Source organism: Strix uralensis, chromosome Z (assembly GCF_047716275.1).
Source record: "Strix uralensis isolate ZFMK-TIS-50842 chromosome Z, bStrUra1, whole genome shotgun sequence".
Classification (NCBI taxonomy): Eukaryota; Metazoa; Chordata; class Aves; order Strigiformes; family Strigidae; genus Strix; species Strix uralensis.
In genome coordinates, this window is record NC_134012.1 from 57,287,612 (window position 1) to 57,310,990 (window position 23,379).

The window sequence follows — 23,379 nt, forward strand, 5'->3', positions numbered from 1 at the left end:
CAGTGGTCACTACAGTACATACGTCCCCATGTCCGAGGCTCCCTAGAAACAAGGCGGGGGAGACTTGCCCAGGCCAGGCGGCGCACCCCGACCTCCATTTCGCGGCGCAGACACAGCTCCAAGGCCCGGCAGAAGATGGCTTCCTGCTGCTTGCCACCGCCCCGCGGCGGAGCGACGCCCCCCCCGCCCCCGCCTCGCCGCCTCACGACGGCCGGGTGCGGCGGGGCCGGGTGCGGTGCCGCCTCCCGCCGCGGCTGTGGGTGGGGTGAGCGGGCGGGCGGTGCCAGAGGCGGAGCCTGCCGCTCGGCCGCCGTGCGCCCGGGGCTGTGGAGACTGAGGGACGGGCGCCCGCGGCGGCCTCACCATGACGGCAGCGATGAGGCAGAGGTTTGACCGGTTCCTGCACGAGAAGAACTGCATGACTGCCGTGCTCGAGCGGATCGAGAGCAAGACCGGCGTCAACCGCACCTACATCGCCACCGGTGAGCTCCAGCTGCCGTCCCCCGCCGGGTCCCCGAGGGGCCGAGGGGCGCCTCGCCCAGGGGCTGGAGGGCGGGGGCGGTACGGCCTATGGCAGCGGCCGCGCCCTTCCGCTCCTCCTCGTCCTCCCCAGGCAAGGCTGGGCGGCGACACGCCCCCCTCCAGCGCCGCGGCGCGACGGGCCGCCCGCGCTAACGGCTCTCTGCTCTCTCCCCACACAGCCATCGTCGGCGTGGTGGCCGTCTACCTGGTGGTGGGCTACGGTGCGTCCCTGCTCTGCAACACCATCGGCTTCGGCTACCCCGCCTACGTCTCGTGAGTGTCAGCGCTTTAGCCCCTCTTTCCACGACGGGTGCATGTGTTACCCGCGGGAGAGAGAGCACGGCTGCAGAATCACAGCCCTGCGCTGGTGCACAGTCTGTCACGGTGGCATTTCAGAACCACGCTCCAAAATGATGTTTTTCCAGCCCACCCCTTTCCCTTAGCATGTATAGGTGCAAGGTGCTGAAGAAAGAACGAGGCTTCTTCCATTTGGCAAGTGTTACGTACCAAATTACAAATGGGAGATGCTGGGTAATTGCCACACTTGAAAACCAGATCGTGTAGGGCATTGTGTTTCAGCTTTCCGTTCCCAGCTTTGTCATCTTCAGTGAGAAGCTGGATCACTTTGTCTTGCCTGCTGCTAGTAACAGGAGGAGGAATCACAGTTGTAACAGCATTTGCTAAAACTCACTGATATTTTCAGTTGACACTCCCAGGTATGCAGGAACGCACTGATGCAGTGTCAGCATATGTTTGATGTGAATCATTAGGTCATATAACGGACGGGAGACAGAGTTGCATTAAGGAATGGTGTTTACTCCAAAACCACGTAGCTGATGAGAAGGTGGAGAGGAAGACACTGTAGCGCCCCTTGGGTGTAAAAGCGTTAAAAATACTTCATTTTTTAAAGGAAAACCTCCTTAGCTGTTTCGTTTCTAGGAATATCTGGTATCTTTCATGGACGTTATGTTGTTACTAGACCAAAATGGATTTCCTGTTAGGTAAGACCACAGCAGAGTGTGTTTGAAAAGACTTCAGAAATGTACTAAATAAAACCTTCTGTGTGGCCTAATACATTCATAAAATGGAAGTCCTTCCCAGCTATATTGTTGAAACACAGTGCTTGCCTTCTACACAACTCTGTTTAAATACAGTCAGCAACTTTAAAAACCATGTTCTCTGTAATTAGCTCCCAGGCAATACAAAATAGGTTCCTTCTCTTGTTTTTTCAGAGATGTGGGAGATTGACTTAATTTTAGACTCTCTTGAAATATCTTACAGTTGTGATGCTTACAACTAAGCAGTTTTCTAAATGCTGTTTCCAGTGAGTACTAATTTGGGAGATTATAGGCCAAGAGCTCTGGAGAAACTTAGGTTTTATTTTTCATAAGGCCATCTTTAGTGAAAAGATTAGTTAAAAGATATTTTTTTCATTAAAATCTGAAAGTGAAAAGAACAAGCCAACAAAGCTTCAGAACCTTAAAATAGTTGTGTAGGAATTAAGTTTATGTAATATTTTGTGTCTGACTTAGGTCACTACGAAATTACTTTCTAAAATCCTATTTAAATTTTAAAACTTGTTTTAAGACTGATTTGGGATTATATTTAAAAACTGCTGTTATGCAACAATGATGAATAAAAGCTTTTAGAACTATGGAGGCAAGACAGTAGCAAATCAAATATCAATAGTGGGGTTTTCTCTTGCAAAGTTTTTCCCTCCAAATCTGGAAAATTAATTTTTTAAAATCTTTTTGTAGGGTGTCTACCCCTTTTTCATGCTGTAAGGTGGTTTTAAATGTATCTTAATGTGAAAAGTTACCTCCTGGATGTTAGGACTGGGGCGTGTTCTGGTTTGGTTTTTGTTTTTTTTTTTTTTTTTAATAATAGGTGCAAATGCCATTGTCCTTGGCTACAGATTTCACTTAAACAAAAAAAATTATGAATAACATGCACATGAATACAATGCTAATTCTATATTTTCCAATTCATGCTCAGTTAATGCTTTCCCTTTAGCTGCCTTTTTAATGCTGAAACATTTTTAAGAGAAAATTATAATCTTGGATGAAAACCTAATTTAAAACACATGTGGTGTGTTGCATGCCAGTGTCTTTCAGTGGCAGCTTTTGGACAGGTTCAGCTCATGAAGCAGCTTTCTGACAACACAGGTGCACTTGATCCCCTCCCCTTCCCTTCCTTCCCAAGTACAGAGCTGGTACATAGCAGTTTCCGGCATGTGTTGCTCTGCTTGCAAGCCTGCAGAGCCAGCAGTGTGACTGCAGAGGGGACATGGCAGGGCAATGCACTAGTGCACATGTTTTCATGGTCCTGTTTAGTTTCCCCCTTTTTAGGAGTGAGGGATGTAGATGTGGGCAGAATTGCTCTTGCCGGCCTGTGTAGTGTTACGGGATCAGTCTGACAGCAACACACTGGGACACCAGTGCTATCTTCTGAGATGGCTTTCAGCCTGGAGTCAAGCATGGGCTGCCTGACTGTGAAAAAGAGCAAGAATCCTCTTTGGTGATTACCCTTCTTCCACCATATGGGTTTATTTTTTGGTGCTACCATGCCACTCTCCATATCTACTGTAGGATCTCTATCCTAATGCAGGGCTAAGCTGCAAGAAGATAAAGCTGAACTACTGGAGTGATTCCTGCTTTCATTTTTGCTGCTCTGGATCCTGTACTGCAGTCAGGGTGCTGCCGATTGCTGTCCCCCATGCTCAGAAAGCATAATGACGCAAAGCGTAAAGAACTCTAACTGGGGTGGTTTATTTATTCCTCTCATTCTATTTGGTCTGTCCCCCTTGAAAAGACAGCTGAAGAGCCTGCTATATGAACTAACAGTAGTGAGTTCCTAGAACTGGGCAGAAGACAGCTTTCAGCATTTTTCATCAGCTACAAACACCCTCAGATGGTTTTTGCTGTAAAAGCTATGGCTTCTGGAATAGGTGAGGAACTGTGAATGGAATGTATTGTGCACGCTGTTAGTTTTGTGTTTACACAGGTGTTTCAACAATGGGTCCAGGCCTGAAATGTCTCAGAAGGGTACTGAAAGAGAAGCAGATTACTTTTCCTCAGTTAACTTTATTTCTTCTGTTGTGAAGTACATCAGTGTATCATTTCTGCATTGTCAGTGACTGAATTATTTTACTGAGTCAGGCCTCTGTTCAGCAGAAAAGACATTCATGAGGGAGTGGGATAGATGTTTGTGTTCTGCAACGGAGATCACCTCCTGTCCTCGTTATAGTTGTTTAAAATGGCAAATAGGCTACTGGGTGAGTGACCCGTTAAGCATGTTCCAAATCTGTTTTATTAGGATTTTAGTCTGAGTTACCTTGCTCACAGTAGTTGCTGTTCATCTTTGTGCTTGCCTGAAAGAAAATATATTGGGGGAAAAAAACAAATGCGCAAGAAGGATGCTCAGCTCAGATTTCGGTCTGTTCATACATGAAACCAGGACAGTTTTACAGATCTGCAGGAATCTGCCTGTCAGATGTTGTATGATTCTGTAATTTATTTTCTTTCATTTACACAGTTCTCTGTATTCATTGTCAGTGTGTGCTGTGCAGCTGGTGTGGATTTCAGTGGAGAAGTGCTGGAGGCTGTAGCTGCTGGGTTAGAGCTAGTAGATGGGGTGTGCCTGACCGACGGTGTGAAATGATGCAGCTGCGTTGCCTGCTTTCACATCACTGCGGTGCTGGCCTCGGCCAAGGCTCAAAGCCAACGCTGGGGGGTTGGGGGGGCAACTCCCTAGTTAATGCTTGTTCCAGTTTAAGGCAGGCACAGCTGTTTCCCTTCTCCTTCCCCTTTGTTCATGTTCACCTTCAGCTTTGCTTTGTGTAAGTCTTTAGCGGTTTTATACATGGAGGAGTTTCTTCTGTAGCAATAGAAAATCTTCCCAAAAATCCGAGGCTTTTATGCCATGTCACCATCAAGGACCCACCTGAAGCTCTTAACATAGGCAAAATTAAGCAGTAGTTTTCCAAGTAAATGTTATCTGGCTGTTTTACAGTAAATCAGACAATCTGGATTAAAGTTTGTCTGTTCTCTAAAATTCCCATAGTTTTATTCCCTAAAATTCTGTTAAGTGCTATGTGATGAAGTAGAATAATCAAAAGTTGAACTTTAATATTTGTTTGCAGTACACCAGCATTGAAAAGTTTACCACAGATGATAGAAGCAACTTTTTATACTTGTAGCAAGTTTTAACTGCACAGGGCAATATTCAGACTAGTAGATGGAAGAAGTGAGTGTTGGCAGTATATAAAGAACATTGCCAGTATTTTCACTGCTGCTCTAAACTTTCCAGAGCTAGCCAGTTTAAATGTAGCTCCACCCATAGTCAGTGGTGGTTAACTGCCGCAAAAAAATTGGGAGTGCAAGCAGGAAGGGAGCCTTTGATGACTAAGAAATGCGTGCAAAGGATTGGAAATTTCAGAAATGCTGTCATGTTTGGTTTAAAAATTGCAAAGATGAAAATAGCTTTGGGCAGTAAAATGTCTGAACTTATTACTGATGTCTTCAAGGTGTTACTGTAAATTCAGTCTCAAAAGAACCCTCTAAGACTTAGTCTGAAGTTTTAGAAGACAGGCATTCTTTATTGCAACGCTGGATGCATGGGGGATCACCTAACGTGCACGCTGAAAGACAAAAACACACTTATTATATACAATAAAAGAAATGAATATTCATGTAATTTCTGAGAAGTACACACGTATTTTCAGAGGTGCATATGTTAATACGTTGTGCAAGCGTACTAAAATTCAGGGAAGCATCTCTGAGGGGCTCCCGGGGGGGGGAGGGGGGGGGGGGGGGGTTGGTGGTCTGTGGTGGTCCCTAGTGGTTGTTGAAGAGGTGTCTCTTAGCGTCCTTTCAATGAACTCAGTTTTTTTTTTCATATAAGGTCTCGTCTTGGCTCATTGCTCTGTCTGTAAAGTTTCCCAGCTTTCTTATCTTTGACTGCCACAGGTGTCTCCTGGTTTCTCTGCCCTCCCCAGGATGTACCCATCACACTTGCAAAAATTATGTCCTTGGGCGCGTTCTTGTCTGAGGCCCCTTACAGCAATTGGCACCAACTGCTTGCAGGCATCAAAGAGAGAAAAGCAATATAGTACAATCATGCCTCTCTCTGCTTTGGCTAATTTTATGCTGTTACTTCAATTCAGCTGTTTTTACTATGTAAGTGTGGCTCGTGGCATTTTACAAACCGGAAACAATCTGGATTGATAGTAGAGAAGTATAAAACATGCAATTCAAGTCTTAATTTTTAATATTATCATGGTGTCTTGAGCCTGTCCCCTAGTTCCTTTGCCTCTTCTATACCTCTAAAACAGGAACATTGTTTTTCTTTGGTCATGGTTGTTTAGAAAATGTAAAATCATTTCTGCATTATTTGAGAGCTAGGGCAGCAAATTTGCTTTCTCTTAAAAAGTTTTGAGGAGAATGCTTACTTTTTTCCTTCATGGAAAAACACTACATGATATGCTAATGTTCACAAGTAATGCTCTGCTGCTGCTTTATAAAAGTGATTTGAGAGAGCTGGTGTATCTAACCAGATTCACAATGTTCAGTGTAAATGTAAGGAGAAAGTTTCCAAATCTGTCTGCACTTAGGCTGTTGCCTTTCCCAGCTGATACTCTTTTTGTGGGCCTTCGGATGCTAAAAAGTGTATTTTGATTTTTTTTGTGTATATTCTGCCAAATCAGGTCTTCCAAACATACTTGCTTTTCGTCTTTTAGGTTTGAGTGCCATGTTTAAAATAAAAACCATCTTAGCTGTTGGTTGGACAAATGATGTGCTTTCCTTTCTAGAGATAGCAAGTCGTTAGATAAAAGAGAGTCTAATACTATGTTAACTGTAGGAAATTTTGAATTTATCTTAAATTTAGATTAAAAAGATAAAGGTCTTTGTTGTACAGATGGGTCCACAATCTGAATTAAACTCATTGAAAGATTTCCAGTTTATAATTGATGTAGATGCTATTTTTAGGGACTGCAGATATGTTTGAGACATAAATGAAGGTGTTTTACTAGACCTTCTTGGTCAAGACGCACTGCAGTACTGTACCTTGCATGCGCTCCTGTCTCTTAGTGTACTGTCATCTAGCGACTTGGCTGATGTGGGCCTACAGATGTTAAAGGAATAATTAGACCTGTATCAGTGGGGTTTGCCGGGATATATTTTTAAACTGCCCTTTCTCTGGTGAGTCACAATGTTTTTAACAATTAATGTGTAGCATTACCAATCCTAAGTGCTGAAGAAGTGAGCTGGAGTCAAAAAGTGAGATTCAAAAAACCAAAAAGTGGATTATTGTTGGTTGCTTTTCTTGTTTTCCTGTTTGTTTTGTTGTGATGATGTAGTCTAGTTACAATTTAAAAGTCTTTCTTCACAGCTATGAGACTGACACAGGAGAGCTGAAAACATCTTGCTATCCCAAAAGGAAGGAAGCCTGCTTGTCACTATGCATACAATGACCAAGATACACAATTTTTAGATGAGGATAACGAGGCTGTCTTTGGCTGTTACAAGAAATGCGGACTTTGATGTGAGGGTCTGTGAACACTGTATAAAAATTAATTTTTTTTTTTAAAGAAAAATGACAAAATTTTGTTGCTACACAGCTTAGCACCTACCACTGTACTCATAAAGGAAATTCTTCAGGTCACTGCAAACCAGCCTCAACCCAGAAGTCAGTCCTCAGCCTAAAACTGGAATCCTTTTCCCACTCCCTGATGAGTCAATTTTTTAATTACATGCAGTAATTAAAACTGTAGTATTTTGTTTTTAGTTTAAAAACTCCTTACAGAGTCATTACCTCAAAACAGCACATTTTACCAAGGCAAGTCTGAAAATGCACCATGATTTCATGCTTTACTGTACATTTGTATACATGAAGGCCATACTATAATTCTTTTGCCAGCATTGCAGTAAACAGAACTGAAAAACAGTGGTAGAGCTGTAAAAAAATTACGCTTGAAATATAGTCTCCACAATGCGACATAGGTTGACAGGAAAATGTAACTTTAATTCTTTCTGTATTGTAAGCATGTAGCAGGGTCCCAGTTCTTTTCCATTTGATCATAACAGTACTGTTTGATCTCTGTGCCTGCACCCTAAACAGTAACAGCTGTGGAGAGGCAACCAAAGCATGTGAAACCATTTTTTCCCTCTAACAAAGCTGGCTCTCAGAAGTAGAGAAGTGTTGTGTTGTGGATCTGTAGCAAGTGGCTTCCTCTGGTGGGGTGCAGCATGTCTGCGCTATAGAGGTAAAATGTGGCTTTTCCTGAAGCTCCCTCACTGTGTGCCACTTCTCTTTCTTGTCAGTATCTTCAGGACAGACAACCTGAAACAATTCTGTAATATAAGATGGGATTAGACATCTCCAAAACAGGGCTTTTAGACTCTAGCTGGCAGTGTCTGACTGCTAGTGTGGACAAGAACAGCCAACAGTGAAGCTGGTAAACCTTAGCCTGAGACTGCATATGCAGGTGAGCTCCGCTGAAGGCCACAGTGACCCTCCTTGCCTGTGTTAAGGGTGGAAGTGGAGGAAATCCCCCTTCCAGAGAGAGTGCACGGACAGCTTCTCCGGGAGTGGAGAGCTGAAGCCTGCTGGAGCTCCTGCTGCACAGTACCAGTCACATTGCCCGGCCTGTGTGGCAGAACACGCAGTAACCAAATGGTCTGGCAGGCTGCACTGAGGCATGTTAATCCCAGCAAAAAAGCCTGCATGTGCGTGGGTGTGTGTTTGGGGGAAGCTGGTTTTAACCTGAGGCAGAACTGGGGAACTGACTCATGCAGCCCTACAAATACTTGTTCCGGAAGAGACCAGGCCAAGAATGTGCAGAGAGCAATGAAATGAGATGGTTGCTGCTTTTTTTTTTTTTTTTTTTCAGGAGTCTAGCTTTGTGCTGAGTTAACATGTGCTCTGTAGGACTCACTTCACTGGTGGGCAAAATGGCATGTGCTCCTTTCATTGCCTCAGTCTCCATTTTCTTTGAAGAAATGAAGGTAGAACCCTTTGTACTACTGTCATGTCTGTTGTTGTCTTCTTATAATATGTGTCCCTGCACAGACAGCGAGTCCCCCTTGTTATCCTTCATGAATTTGTGTGCTCCCATCTTCTAGGTATACAGAATTTTGAGAGGGGACATAGAAGACTTACACTGCAGCAGTTGTGTAAGTGCATTTGGCAGGAAGATGTTTTCAGTATCTGCAAATGCATGACTCTGCTATTGGAGTCAGTAAGGAGGAAGAAGGATGTAAGACAGAAGGCTTTTAACTGATGGATGAAAATGTAGAAGAGAAAACGGTAAAGCAAATACAAATACGCAGGTACTTGTTTCACTGAAATGATGCAAGATGTCATGGAGGCAGCCTGCCAAGATGAGTCTGAAATGAAGATGACAGAGAGGCACCAGACTGAGGAAGTCTGTGGTGCAATGGAGTGTTGATCCCACAGGGGTGTCTGGATAGATAGCTAGAAGTAAATTATTTTTGAATTGCCACAACCTGGTGTAACAAGTTGGGGCAGACCAATAAGTATAAACTCTAGAAGTACAGGTAATTTCAAGGGTTTTTTTAAAGTTAAATGGGGGGAAAAAAGAGTTGTACTTGGTTAAGAGGGTCAGAAATATGCCTGCCTACTCATTTAGTATAACACTGATTAGAAAACTGAAGGAAGGATGCACAAAATGGTCCAGTCTTCCCTAACTACAACATAAGCACTGTGCTTAATGGAGGCTAATCTTTTGTCTTAAACTTAAAACTATTTATACAAGAGTCATCAGGTACACCTTGTAAATTGCAGGGATTTGAGTGATCGCATGAGACTAGAGCAATAAAATTTGACATTTCTTTCTTTATTTCTGGCTTCCACATCTCGACTCAGCTAAAAAACAAAACCACAAACAAAAAACCACAAAAACACCCCAAACTCATAACTGGTGTACTTATAATATGCTTATTCTGTGAGTACTGTATGTGTGAATTAACTCTAACAATGATTTGTTATGCCAGGTGTAATTCAGGAGTGTATAACAGTGTCTTCTTGGAAAAGAGAAGATTTTTTGTTGAAGTGAGTCACATGCTTTAAGTGAAAGAACTCAACTTGGCAACTTACTAAAATTAGACCAGTGTCTGTTACTATCAGGTAACAGGATAAAATAACCACACTGGATCTAGAGTTCAATTTGATTGATTCTAGGATGCACAGTCAAAATTGAGCTGGTACTCTGATACTGTAGCTACATAGCTGATACGAGCACTGGGCTACTAGACGGCATGGCAGCCTCTGGCCTTCCCCACTGGCATCACCAACTATGGGGTTATTGGGGAACAGATCTGGCAAAAATGAAGTTTTTACTTGGCTGCCCATCTGTCTGCATATTGCAATGATGGCCCACAGCAGGCCATTTGCACTGCTGAACAGACATCTGTTTTTAAAATAACTGAGCTGTGGTGTTTACCATCCAGTCTGTTGGAAGCTGTTCCTAGTGACTGCTTTTACCTCCAATTTGTGGAACTACTGTATATAGTTGATGCTTTTTTTAAAGTCCTCTACAGTTAGTGTGTAAGCACCATATAAAATTTTGTGATGTGTAATTACTACACATAGCTATCATGGAATTTAGTCAAATCAGTATTCAAAAAACTTATAAAAACATCTCCTTTCTTTTTAAATTTGAAACTGTAGGCTTAGGATGTTCCTTCCTTTGTTAAGGAACCTTAATGTTATGTGCTAATGAGACTGACTGACTTGCTTTTGCACATAAATAACAATTACAAGAAGACTATCCTAAAGTTGGCTGTACTGTCAGTGCCTCTTGTTCTGTATCTTTCTTACTTATTGATGGAGATTGCATTTTGAATATCAGACTGATTGATTCATGACTTAACACGATGAAGAATGAAATGTTCTTGGCTTGAAGTAACATGTGTGATGTATCTCCTAAGGTTGTGTAGAGCATTACACCAGGATAATGCCTAATAATTTACAGAATATCTTAATAAGTCTAATTAGGGTGGGATTCACATGTTGAAAAGAGTATAGTTATAAATGAATAAAAAACCTGTCTATTCAGATACTCTACATAGCTTACTGTACTTACTTGTTCTTGGATAAGGACTATTTTCTTACTATTGAAATAGTGTGTAGGTAGCAAAGAATGGAAGCAGCTTTGGCCCTTTCATTTAACAGGGATGTTAGACTGGATTTCCACTGGCAACCTCAGCTGAGGAACATATTTCTCATTCAGAAGCAGAATATTTGTAAAATACTTTGCCTTTCCTCGACTTCAATTAAAACTTTCATTCACTCATGGCCCTGTTATATCCTGCTTTTTCCTTCCTTTCCTCCCACTAAATGGGATTGGGACTGGAGTCATTGCTAACAGATGTGGTTCATGCCCTTCTTTCAGAGCTGACGTGGCTGTTACCTTAGTGGGTGTGGTACAGGCCTGCCACCTGAGCTTGTCTCACGGTGCCTACCTAGATCAGATTATTGGAGAAGGAGGGGAAATGTGCTGTTTCCTACAGTGTGCAAGAAAACACCACATATGGATTTAATGCTGCATGTCAGCTGGTTAAATCAGATGGGGTTTTGACTACTTGTAGTACTTGTGACTTGGCTTGTGACTCTGATCGTGAAAGTGTCTTGTTCATGTATTCCCTTCAAGAGAGCACCTTAAGGAACTACAGCTGCAGATGGTGAACATTCAAAGGGAACACGCCCATGGCACTGCGTTTAGGAACTCTCAAAGGCCATCCATTTTTACAGGAGAGAGGAAAACAGCGTGCCTCATTAACACAGTGATATGCCATCTGCCCTTTGCCATAAAATTGGAGATTCTAAGCTTTTTTATGAAAACCGATTTTCATGATTTCTAAGATGACTTTGATAATGTTAAAAATAAATTAAACAATGCTTCCTTAAATCCATGGATGGCTTCAGAGGGTGACTGGAAAACAGCAAGACTGTTAGCGTTTTCACTGCAAAGCATTCTCTCACAAATACCAAGCTAACATGCTTACTGTCTTAAAATAAATCTTCCTCTGTATGCCTCTAAGGGATAAGTTGTCAACAGACCCAGAGAAATTCACACAATGAACCACTACAGCAAGTTTTCCTTAACACTGAGAAACTTTGCAATTAGTTCCTTTCTCTCCTCTGTCTATCCACCACTCTAACTTCCCTACTAGTCACTTGTACTTTTTCTTTCCCTCTAGAAGTACAGCTTCATACCTTGAAAATAGATCAATAGCTCTCTCCCTTACCTCCTGTTTTGTTTGGGGATTTTTTTGTAGGGCCCCCTCACTGGCAGTATTAGAATACCTGAGAGGTGTGGCCATAGAAAAAATGTGGTTTATAGTGGGAGGTCAGGAGCAGCTGAAGTTGATGCTGCCTTTGAGCAGACCACCTGGACTACCATTTCCAAACACTGTGTTGTTAGGAACAGTAGTAAGCAGACCTGCTGCTATCTGCCCATGGAAAACCAGTTCTTCCAGTCATGCTGATGCGGTACCTCAGTAATAGCACGTTACTGTGCATGATGGGGTATGACAAGGGCTGTTGCTCTTCCCATTGCAGAGCCCTGCTAGCCAGCCATAAACTCTAATGGAAATAATGCATAAATTAAGCGTCTGATCCTCGTATTGCATTTCAGAGTAATTCAGTGCTGTAGCTACACCAGTTCTCTGTGCATGTGGTGGGTTTGCCAGTGCTTTTGCCAAAACATAAGGCATGTCACACAATTGATTTTTTCTTTTTTTTTTTTTTTCCTTAATTTACAGAACTAGGAAGTGGCAGAGTCCAAAGGGTTTCTCAATTCACAAACCAGGACATGTACTCACAGCCAGCCATCTATCTGATTTCTATTTTGTTAACCTCCCTAACTCTTAATCTTTTTTACAGACTAAAAGAAAACTTTGCACCTTTGATATATCCCGCAGATTGTGCTTTAGCGACAATACAGCTGATATTAAAGAAATAAGTTATAAAATAATTAAAACTAAATTAATTAAGCTGAGTCTACAATCTTAATGCTACTGCATGAGTGGAGAGGACAAATGCTTTTTAATACTCTTAAGCTTCACATTATCAGGCTTACAGTTGCTAGCATATCCTTCTAAAACTTCTTAGAGTGCTAATCTGGAATTTAGCAAGTCCAGAGTCTCCACTTCACTACTTCTACTGAAGGAAGCACATGTGCGTCTTTCTTTCAACTTCCTTTTTTTAGAACTGTATAAACTTGAAACTGCATTCTCCTAGCAGTTGGAGAACAAAAACCCAGTTAGTCATTATGCAGGAAGCCCAAGACTTTACTAGAGGTTACTCCACCCTGTTCTCAATACTCTAGTCTGCATGAGAATTTGCAAGTCCTGTAGCAATGGATCTGAGGAGCAAAACAACTGGTGATGCAGATACATAGGCCTCACTGTATGGGGCAGGGGGTACTGGATCTCATCTGCTTCTGTAGACCAGGTGCTTGTTAGTTAGAGCAAATCTTGTACCTTTTCAAAGAGGAATCCAGCGCATGTACAGTGTGAGTAAAGATATTTGAGATTAACTTTAAAATACCGAACTAAATTTAATATTTTTATCTAGATGCTATTTGCATCAGGAGGTGCAGGTCTGTTATCCCAGTAAGAAAGACATCAGATTCTGTAAAGCTTCATTTAAAATGCTATTTGTTAGAGCTAACACTATAAGGAAACAGAGAATAGTACAGACAGTCTTATATCCCTGTAGATGCTGGGAACTCCCAAGTTGTGCAGCACTGAATGGGTCTCCAATCCACACACAGCACACTGTGCAGACCTCATCTGTAGACAAGGTTACCCCATTTTGATAATTTAAGCTGTTGTAGGATTTGTCTTTCAAGACAACAACTCTGTTCATCATTCCTGCTGTCAAAGAGGGAGGATGTTCACTGCTGGATGCAGGCAAGGCCACACAGGTGGTGTAATCACTGGTACCCTTTGGGATCCTTTGTTTCAGGTGAGCCTACTGAATTTATCCTGTGACCAGGGAATTTGTGCAGCACAGTGCAGGCCTGAAAAGCCAGGCTGTATGTGCAGCACAGGCCTGGGTTTACTCAGGTTAACTGTTATATGGATCACTAATGCTTCAATGTACGGTAGCCTTCTGGTGAGGATTATCACAATGCATCCAGAACTGGAACTGGCCAGAGTTTATCCCCTCTCTTCCCTGTCCCATGAACTGCCTGATGAACAAGGTCAGGATGATCACGTTTTTTGTTTGAGGTTTTTTTTGTAATCAGAGAGCTAGAAATAGTTGGAGTATCTTATTCTTTTTGAAGTCTGACATGTAGGGAGAAGCTTTGCTGTTCAAAGATCTTGGGCATATTGTCTGTATGATAGATACTACTTAGTTCTCTTTAGAGCATGTAGAGAAATTATGAGGATTCACATGTAACAAGAAATCTGAGTCATTAAAACTTCACCATTATATATGAGACCAATGCTGATCTGCTTACCTGTTTTGTTTTTGTTGCAGAATCAAGGCCATTGAAAGTCCCAACAAAGATGATGACACTCAGTGGCTGACTTACTGGGTTGTGTATGGCGTTTTCAGCATAGCAGAATTCTTCTCTGATATCTTTCTGTCCTGGTTCCCTTTCTACTATATGCTAAAGGTATGTTAGTTCATGTGACCCCTCTCCTTAATTGAGACCTTTAATATAACTGATTTAACGTCTTCAAGAGTGAATAGATGACAACAGATGCCTTTGGAATCAGTCCTGGGTCAGACCTTATTTTTAGATGCTAGTTACATGTAATTTAGCACTATGAAAGTGATCTGTTTACAGTGAGTGGTTTTGTGAGGCAAGAGGGGAAGTTGGGATGGGTGGCAGAGAGAGGACTGTCATGTTTTAGGAAAAAAGATTGTGTAGCAGTGTCACCAAAATGGGATAAAAGAACTTATCGACACCAATGTGGGGTAGATAAGCAGACACTCCTTTATTAACAGCCAGGTGCACAGGGGAGTCGTCTCACCAACAACGCACACCCAACTTGTGTAACATGCTGCTTATACTGGATACAGTAATACATATTATTCAAGTTCTCATACATAAACATGTTAACTCCCATAACTCATTTTCATATTCCCACCTCTTTCTGGTCATGCGCACTCGAGTCCTGAAATGAGTCAGGGGGCTGCTTTTGCGACCACCACGGACTACTGACTCCAGAGAAGACCCCCCAGTGTCCTTGACTCAAGGACTTTGGCTCACATTGCAATTTTAACGTGCTTCGAGGCCCTTTCACAATACAACTTTTAAAACACCTGGTCTACAGGGCAATAAATCATCCTTACCGAACAGTCTAACAATGGTACCTCGTCCAGCAGTGTAACTGGTTGTATGGTTACTTTAAACAACATCTCTATGACTACTTAAAACATTACACCACTATCTTTTATAAAAACCGATATTTCTGTGAGATTCCATTTAATTGATTAGTCCTAATCATTCCTTAGCAAAATCACCAAAAATCATCAACTCAAATTAATGAGAAATCAGTAACAATCAGTAACAGCTGTACTATGGAAAGACAGTTCTTTGACTTGATGTTCAGAACAATTTGGGCAAAATGACAGCATGTGGTAAACCCTAGTGAGTGGCTCTGTTTTTGCTTTAAGTGCATTAGTGGAAGTGGAGAGTAAAATCACAAAGGCAGCAAAAGGAAGTATTCATATCTGTGCTATTGGGAGGAAAGAAGGAAATTGCAACATAAGAATAAGGAAATGGCAGATATCAGAGGAGCTTGTTGCTAATGTGCATTTGTTAGTGGGTTTGACTACAAACAATGATTTGCTTAACTTCGAAGCTTTGTTTGTCAGCTAAGGTGTGAGTGTATTGTCAATCAACTTTAATGTGTTAAATTATTCCATGAGATAGCCAATTACCATGTATGCCCTTGAGTAGAAGACATTCTTGCTTGCTGGAGAGTCAGTTGTTTAGCTTAAAGAACTTTTACCTATTTTCTGTTTCAATATGCTGTTCTGTTCCTTCTCTTTCACTTTGTTAGCCTGGTTTAGCGCCACCAAAGTTCTTGAAAGGGTTTGCTTGCCAGCTGTTGTGGTGGGGTCATTTAAAATTTTACCAGTAAGGTCTGATGTTGCCAAATGCTTTTTCCAGGAAATGCCATATTGTAAAGACAAAAACTGACTTGGACAGCTTCATTACACTTCTGCATTGTTCCTTTTGAACCTTTAACAGGCATTACCTGTGCAATCTGGGCACTTATTTCCCTAGCTCTCTAAGAAAAAGCACATATTTGAACTACTGCTTCAGGCTAAAAAAATTCTGGTCTGTCTCACAAAGTTAATTCTCCCCCCCCCCCCCCCCCCTTTTTTTTTTCCTTAATCAAAAATGAAAATATTTGTTCCATTTAAGCTTAATGGTTTTGCAGAGTTTTAAAGAGGAATCTGGTAATTTTGAAGTTTAGCATGGGTAACACATTTGTGAAAGTTTTACTGTTTTAATTTATTAAGACCAAGCCAAATAGTGATCAGAGTGCAAGCTCATCTAGTCTGAATAGAATCCAAAAGGATTTCTTACAGCACTTGGAAGAATCTGTTCTTAACCAATACGCGATTATTTCACATCCCTAACTTTGCCTTATAGTTTAGCAGGATTATGACTTTACCCATTGTCTGTGGTGATGTATACTTACAGTTCTAAATTCATACAGTGTATTTTCAGAGCTTCCTTTCTAACTTCTTGGTCGTAAAAGATGTGGCAGTTATTTCTTCATGCCAGCACAGCACTCTTTCCAAAGAGCATGCAGTTGAAAATCAGGTTGTCCTAACAAATAAAGACCAACCACAGGTGGCTCTGATAATACCGTATCAGAAGTACCATGTATCCATGTAGTGGTGGCATCAACAGAACGATACTTTTCTCAGTTCAGCAAACACAAGGAAGCAGTTATGGTAAATGCACAGTTTTCTGCAGTAGCTGCTGAAGGCACACAGAAGTCAAATATTTACTCTCTGTAGTGGGTAGTAGGAGGGGTTTATTTTTGTGATAGAAAGGCAGACAGAAGGTGTTGGCTGAGAATCAACATTGCTGACTGGGTGGAAGGGTGGAAGTTACTTCATGTGGGGAAAAGGAGGAAGCACACAGCTTCCAACTTTCAGTCTATCCATGACTAAAACCTCTTGTAGGGTAGTTTGTGATGTCTCTTTATGATGTTATGAAATAGAAGTCCAGATACATCATTCATGCAAATTCCAAGCTTTCATTTTCCAAATATACTAAATTTGCATATTCACATGTATTTGATACAGCTTGTAGCTTCCATTCCAGACTGAGTTTTCACTGCTCAGTATTTCTATATACCTCGATGTGCAGGGCTGAGACACTGATCATAGCTGCTCCCATATTCCCCTAAGTCCAGAGCCTAGGCTCTGTGATCTCAAAGCTTTCAGCGCACTAGTAGTTTTTATAGATGGGAGAAAAGCATGTTCAACAACTTCTTTGAATATGTTACGATATTTGCATGTACTTTTGTTCTCCAATTGACAAGTGTTCTGAGATTTCTTGGGTTTTGTGGCTTTTCTGTAATGGCTACTTTTTATTTGTCTGCTTTTTTTCTCTGAAGCACAGGACATGCATGCAGCTCATGATTTCATGTGTATGTGTATCAGTTTTTCAATATTTCTGTTAATATTTAAAGATTTCTTTGGCATTCAGGTATTAAAATACTGTAGCCAGTGGAAGTACCAGAAAGGAGCATTCTTGGTAGTGGGAAGGAGAGGAGATTCCTGACTCTACTAACAGTTCTGTCTTGAAATACTAGAATACTATTTCTGAACAGAGTTCCTAGCAGGCACGTCACAATGGGTGCATTATGCGTGCTGCTGCTATGAAGCACTCAGTCCAGTGAAGGAGGAGTTGTCATTATGAGTGTAGCAATGTGCCAAATGTGGCAGTCTGATTCTGCTTAAAGACAGAGATCCTCTCCTCTTGCTCATGCACCCCATGCAATTAATTATTGATTTTGACTAAAGAGCTACTTCAGTTCCATTAAACAGAACACCTTGTTTTAATGACTGCAGTTGTCTGTTAGGAGTCTGTTCATATTTGTGGTTATATGAGGTGTATCTTGGGTTTTGATAGTTTTCTGTCTGTAGAAGCTTGGAACTGGCTGTGAGCATGCTTGCTGTGTTTCTTAGCAGCAGTCATTTCCTCTGCTGTAGTGACAAACCCAGCTGTATTGGGTTTTGTGCTGCCAGGGCAAACAGCTGCTGGCACTAGGTCCAAGTGGGTTAGACCCAGCTCAGATGTCTGCCCAAGGCAGTCACTCTATTACATGAATTCCATTCCCTCCTCTGGCTAGTCTGGAGGGTCACAAAGAATATAGGTTTGGGATTTGGGTTTTTTCCAGTTAACAGTTTTACCACTCTGAGCTTTCTGGACCTTTTTACAAACCACTTTATTTTTAATAGTCTGTGTTAGTTCAGTTTCATGAAAGACAAAGGAAAAAAATTATTATTGTTATTATAAACAAGTATTTGGATGTGGTTCAGTCTTTCTGTGGGAAATCAAAAGTATAAGGGGAAGTAGAGGCAACAAATGTCTGGCTAGGTGCAGTGGAATTCTGAAAGGATGCTGTAATCGAACTAGATTCTAGGAAATGCTTTTGCAGTATGCACTGTACTGGAAACCTCATAAGTAAGTAAGACTGCTTATATTTTTTAAATTACTTTCAGAAGCTCTAGCACATGCATTGAAGCATCTCTTTGGCTGCTATAGATACTGCTGTGAAAACTGGAAAACTTCTGAAATCTAATCTATTTAAATAACTGCTACTGTATTTAAAAGCAGACTTTTAAGTTGCTTATGGTTTTATTGTAGTTTGAATGCCTAGTTTGATTTTTTTGTGCCTAACTTAGGTGATTGTGTGGTGGGTTTTCTTTCAGGAGGAAGAGTGGAGGTTTTGTTGTTACTGTGTTTTCTCCTCTCTCCCTCTCCTTTCAAAAATGTGTGGATGCCCTCAAACATCTAATCATGTCTAACATCAGAACAAAGCACATTTTGGCCAAGGCAGTTTTGGGTTGTGTTTTAAGAAAAGGTGGTCTATGAAAAGCTGTTCTGCCTTTATTTTCTGGAGAGGCTTTTGACACAGAGTAAGTGCAGTTTTATCCTGTAAAATCTTTTTATATATATACTTTCAGAGCTCAAGCAAATTTAGTTATGGCATTTCCTGTCCCTTAAATGTTTTGATCTTGTTTTGCATAGCTATCTTCATATTATGTATGACAGAACTGAAGACAAATAAAGGTGCTTCAGTAGTAAAGACATATTTGTAATACATGTAATATCTGTCTTTCCAGTCCCCTTTGTAAAATACAGAAATATTACCCCCCACATATGGTGTTCAGGGTTTTTTTTTTTTCCCCCAGAGAGCAGATTGTGCTATAAAAGCTATACCTAAACTGTGCAATCCAAAATCATTACCCTTGTCTGTGCAGCTTGGATGTGGCTTTCCTCCTTGTCACTTTAGCTCTGGGATGCACAGTCCTATTCTTTCCCCTGCTGCATTTTCAAAGCAGAGAGGACAGGGATATGTTTTGGCTGGATTTAAGTGGTTTAGGGTTCTAGACCTTCAGTCAGGCCTGTGCCACATAGTTTAGAAGTAGCCAGAGAGACTGTCTAAATCAGGTTTTAGACTTCTACCTTAAAAAAGAAAAAGTACATGCAATCTTGATACATCTGTTACCAGATTAGCTTTACTGCTACAGTGCTTCTCCTTTATCCTATAAGTATCAGTGAAATTATTCCAATATAAATATTCACTGTGTGTAACTATACTGATGTGCATACTTACTGGACTGTGACCATACAAAACAAAGGGGATGATGTACTGTTTTAAGTACACTCAAGTGTGTGGCAAAGTTAGGAAGGCACTCTACACCTTGTCTCCTACTTGTTTCTTCTACTGAAGCAGATGTTCTCGTTCCTTGTAGTGTGGCTTCCTGTTGTGGTGCATGGCTCCAAGTCCTTCTAATGGAGCAGAGTTTCTCTATCATCGAATTATCCGGCCTTTCTTCCTGAAGCATGAAGCTCAGCTTGACAGTGTTGTTAAAGACCTGAAAGACAAGGCTGCAGAGACTGCAGACACCATCACTAAAGAAGGTGAGGAAAAGACCATTCACTAATAACGTCAAGTAGGAGGAATTTCCCTGGGCAGCTCATAATATTACAGTTAATCATCATATGGGGAAAAAAAATTGTAAGACTATGTAAATTGTATAATGGAGAAATTATATTTGGGTGAAGATGCCAGGAAAAGAGGATTGCAGTGGATCTTACTTTCTAGGAGTGCAGTTACTCTAGAATGAGTGCAAGCTGTATGAGTGGAAGAAATGGCTAATTATTTTGTGTGTCTTCCCACCACACATGTCACTATAAACATTCTCTCTAGAGGCAGGTCCAAACATCTTCACGAGATATCTTTCGTAAATAGAGTTATTGTTTCAGTGTATTCTTGTATCTCCTAAAATATTGTCTCAAATACCTGGCCGTATAGAAGGGCTGCCAGCTGTGTAGGAAGGCAAATCCTTTAACTCCAGTAAACAGCAACATGTGAAATTAAGTTTTCCCATCTATAAGTTTTTTTCTTCTTTATACTTTTCCTTCCTCTGGAGATCAAAGAATTTTGAGCCCACTCTTAAAGAAATTACTTAGTTTTTATTTGGTTAGAATAAATGGTATCACAGCCTGTAGATTGCTTAATTTTTCCTTTTATTTTCTTGTATTCTGTAGCGGACCTTTGTACTCTAAAATGTCTGATGACAGCTTTATGAATAAGAGAAAGAAATGTATTAAGTAGCTAAAATAAAGGTTTATTTAAATTTCATTTGAAAGGAAACTTATTTGTAAGATATTTCAAAGCACCTTAAGTCTCCTTTCCCCCAAATAATGCATGCAGTCTCCTTTCCTTTTACCAACTTCAGCAGTTTTCCTGTCATCATCTAAATGATCTGCCTTTCCCAACTATGCTTGGAAATTTTGGTGTATGACCTTTCCTGAATCATTATTGTTAGACAGTTATCTTAAATAATGTTCTTCCATGTTGCACAAGGGATTTTTCTGACCTCATTCCATCACTTACTCTTTCTTTTTCCTATTTTTATACATAAAGATTTCCACATACATATATTTTTTAAGAAATCATGCACACACATACGTGCGTACACACACACACTAAGCATTATTCCAGTCCTATTTCATTAGTTTGGTAGTGTATTCCTTGTGGTAAACCTGTATGTCCCAAACACTGTGAGCAGCTCTAATTTATTGATATTATGAGTTGTAAGTCAGTCTGTGCTTTTTATTGTGCTTCTTGCTTAATGGTTTATTTTTTAAAATCTTTATACGATCAGTTTTATCACTGTCTGTGTGTATTGTATACAAAAACTATGATTTTCTTTTGTGATGTTTCTTTTGTGACCTAAAAGAAAAATACTTTTTTTTTATGCAGCGCAAGAACACCAAATAAGCCACTTCATCTGTGGGCCTCTAAGATTAAACTTGCTTTTATTTTTCTGCAGCCAAGAAAGCAACAGTGAACTTACTGGGTGAAGAAAAGAAGAGCACTTAAACTATTAACTGGATAAAGTTTCCCTCCTTTATGAAGCTTGATGTTACTGGGAACTGTGGTATAATTTTAATAATATTGCCTTGGAAACATTTTGATATATTAAAGGAATGTGTTGTAAGTTTGCTTACTACTTTGCTGTGTCTATAGAAAGTAAGCATTTTTATTTAAAAACAATGCAGTGGGTGGTGTCTGAAGCTTAATGAAAATATTTTATTCTTTTTCCTGCAGAAGAAATCTTCTAGTAATCTCTTTCTGCAGTAACATAAATAAAAAGTGTATATCCCACAGGCTCTGCACTTTAATTGTCTCTTTGTGTATATAATTACTCTTAACACTTTGATTGTGGTGCGTCTGGTAACATGAAGCTATTGTATAAGAAAAATACCAGTCTGAACAGATCTTCTTCAATATACAGGGAATTATCATGAGAGATGGCATAATGATGTATTCCCCACCAGTAAGGTCGTAAATGATGAAATTACATATTCTATGCACCTGATGATAGAGATTATTCACTATTGCATGTTTTGTTGTAACACAATATTTGGTACAGTGTGTGTATTCTTAAATGGATAGATACTAAATATAGGAAAGAGTAACTTCATTCAGGTGATCAAGCTTATATTAGCATGAAGTAATTTGTCAGAAATGGATGCATTAAATTGCACAAGATTAGCACAAGATGATGAAAGTACAACTCCTTGTCTCTTCTTGCTAAATATAGTTGTCATCCAAAATTGTTAACAGAGCCTTTTAAGATCACACTCAAAAGCTTTTGCTAAGCAGCGATACCATTGCAGACACTTTTTTCTAAAGTCCTCTTGAAATATTAACTGCCTTGGGTGTCAGTCCCCAGAACTACTTCATTAATGGGATGGACTATATCCTCCATGAGCTTTTTCTGCTCATAAAAATCTGGAATTCCTTCTGACTGTACTAAGAACAACTTTGCACGAGCACTGAGACTTCCTGAATAGAAATGCTGCTGTTGTTACTTGATTATGTTCCTGACCAATCAGTAAGAATGCAACCAAAGTTGTTAAGAGAATAAAGGCTTTTTTGCAATCAATGGAAAGGATTTTTTTTTTTTGGTCTGTATCTGTATTTACTCTTTCATACCACAGTATTTTCAACAAATTCATCATGAATTACTGAAATCTCCCTGTTCTTATCTCTATGCTGACTTTTCTTTGAAGCCTGCAGTAATGCTGTGACAGTTCTTAACTCACAGAACATGCAGACAGTAAGAAGATTTTGATACGATAAACAGTGATTTCTGGTCCACAATCTTAAATTCAAAAGATATAACAATATAGACTTTTGAAGACTTTTGGTTTTATGCAACAAGTTGGTATATGAACATTCACTGTAAGTTTTCAGATGCAAACACTGCAAAAGAATGAAGCACAGTGCAAGTTTTAAATTTGAGATACGTGTATTATAAGAAGAGATATAAAAGTGTCTTAAAAAATTTAAGCTTTAAGCTGGAAAATACAGCCCTTATGGCTGTCAACTTGGGCAGGAAAATATGAGACCCACTGTGCATCATTTTCTGTAGGACAGCATGCAGTTTTTCATTTGAAGGAAAAAATGTAAAATACTACACCTAATTATTTCATGACTTTTTGTTATGAGTGGATGTGCTGAAGAAGATAAAGTTTACAGCAAAGTTGTAAGAGAGTAAAAAGTTTGAAGTGACTCACCATTAAAGTGGTTTAATTTCTTATCTTCCTCTCTCCTAAACCCACTGAGCTTTTCTGTAAGCCATACTAAATCCTAGTGCTGTGTTTTAAACTCTATCAACTGTGTATATAGCAGTAATGTGTGTGGCCAGTGTAATTTAGTTTCTCCTCTTGAAATAATAAGTAATAAATATAATTGTCTGTTTGATTTAGGTACAGTTAATAGTCTATTTGATTTAGGTACAAAGTACTACATAACTTCTCTAAAAGCTGCTGATAAATCTTAGGCTTTCCAAGCCTAACAAGGTCAGTAGTAGAGACAGCACTTATTTTTTTATTTCTCATACTACTCAACAGTTCTTCCACTGTTGTTAATGGGGATAAAACATTTCTAGGTAAGTGTTAAAACATTCCCTTACATCTCACTTAACAGTTAGGGTTTAAATCAACTTCTGGTCTTTACAACTTGGCATTTCTTGCCCAGTGGCTAAATTCAGCGCTCCTTTGTCAGATGTCTACTTGAAATACCATCTGTTGTGAACAGA

At 40.2% G+C, this 23,379-nt stretch overlaps 1 protein-coding gene and 1 long non-coding RNA gene across 2 annotated transcripts; both read left to right on the forward strand.

Annotated features, from left to right (window-relative positions):
• The first annotated feature begins 257 nt into the window (after window positions 1-257).
• REEP5 (receptor accessory protein 5) lies at window positions 258-22,221 on the forward strand. The gene is made up of 5 exons (XM_074856984.1): window positions 258-482; window positions 702-795; window positions 14,035-14,173; window positions 19,516-19,684; window positions 21,103-22,221. Exons 1-5 carry the CDS (start codon window positions 365-367, stop codon window positions 21,150-21,152), a joined length of 570 nt encoding a protein of 189 aa, XP_074713085.1. The 5' UTR covers window positions 258-364; the 3' UTR covers window positions 21,153-22,221.
• LOC141938324 (uncharacterized) lies at window positions 5,344-10,446 on the forward strand. Its single transcript, XR_012627203.1, has 2 exons — window positions 5,344-8,528; window positions 8,646-10,446. It is a non-coding gene; the product is annotated as an uncharacterized LOC141938324 (long non-coding RNA).
• Window positions 22,222-23,379: the final 1,158 nt, after the last annotated feature.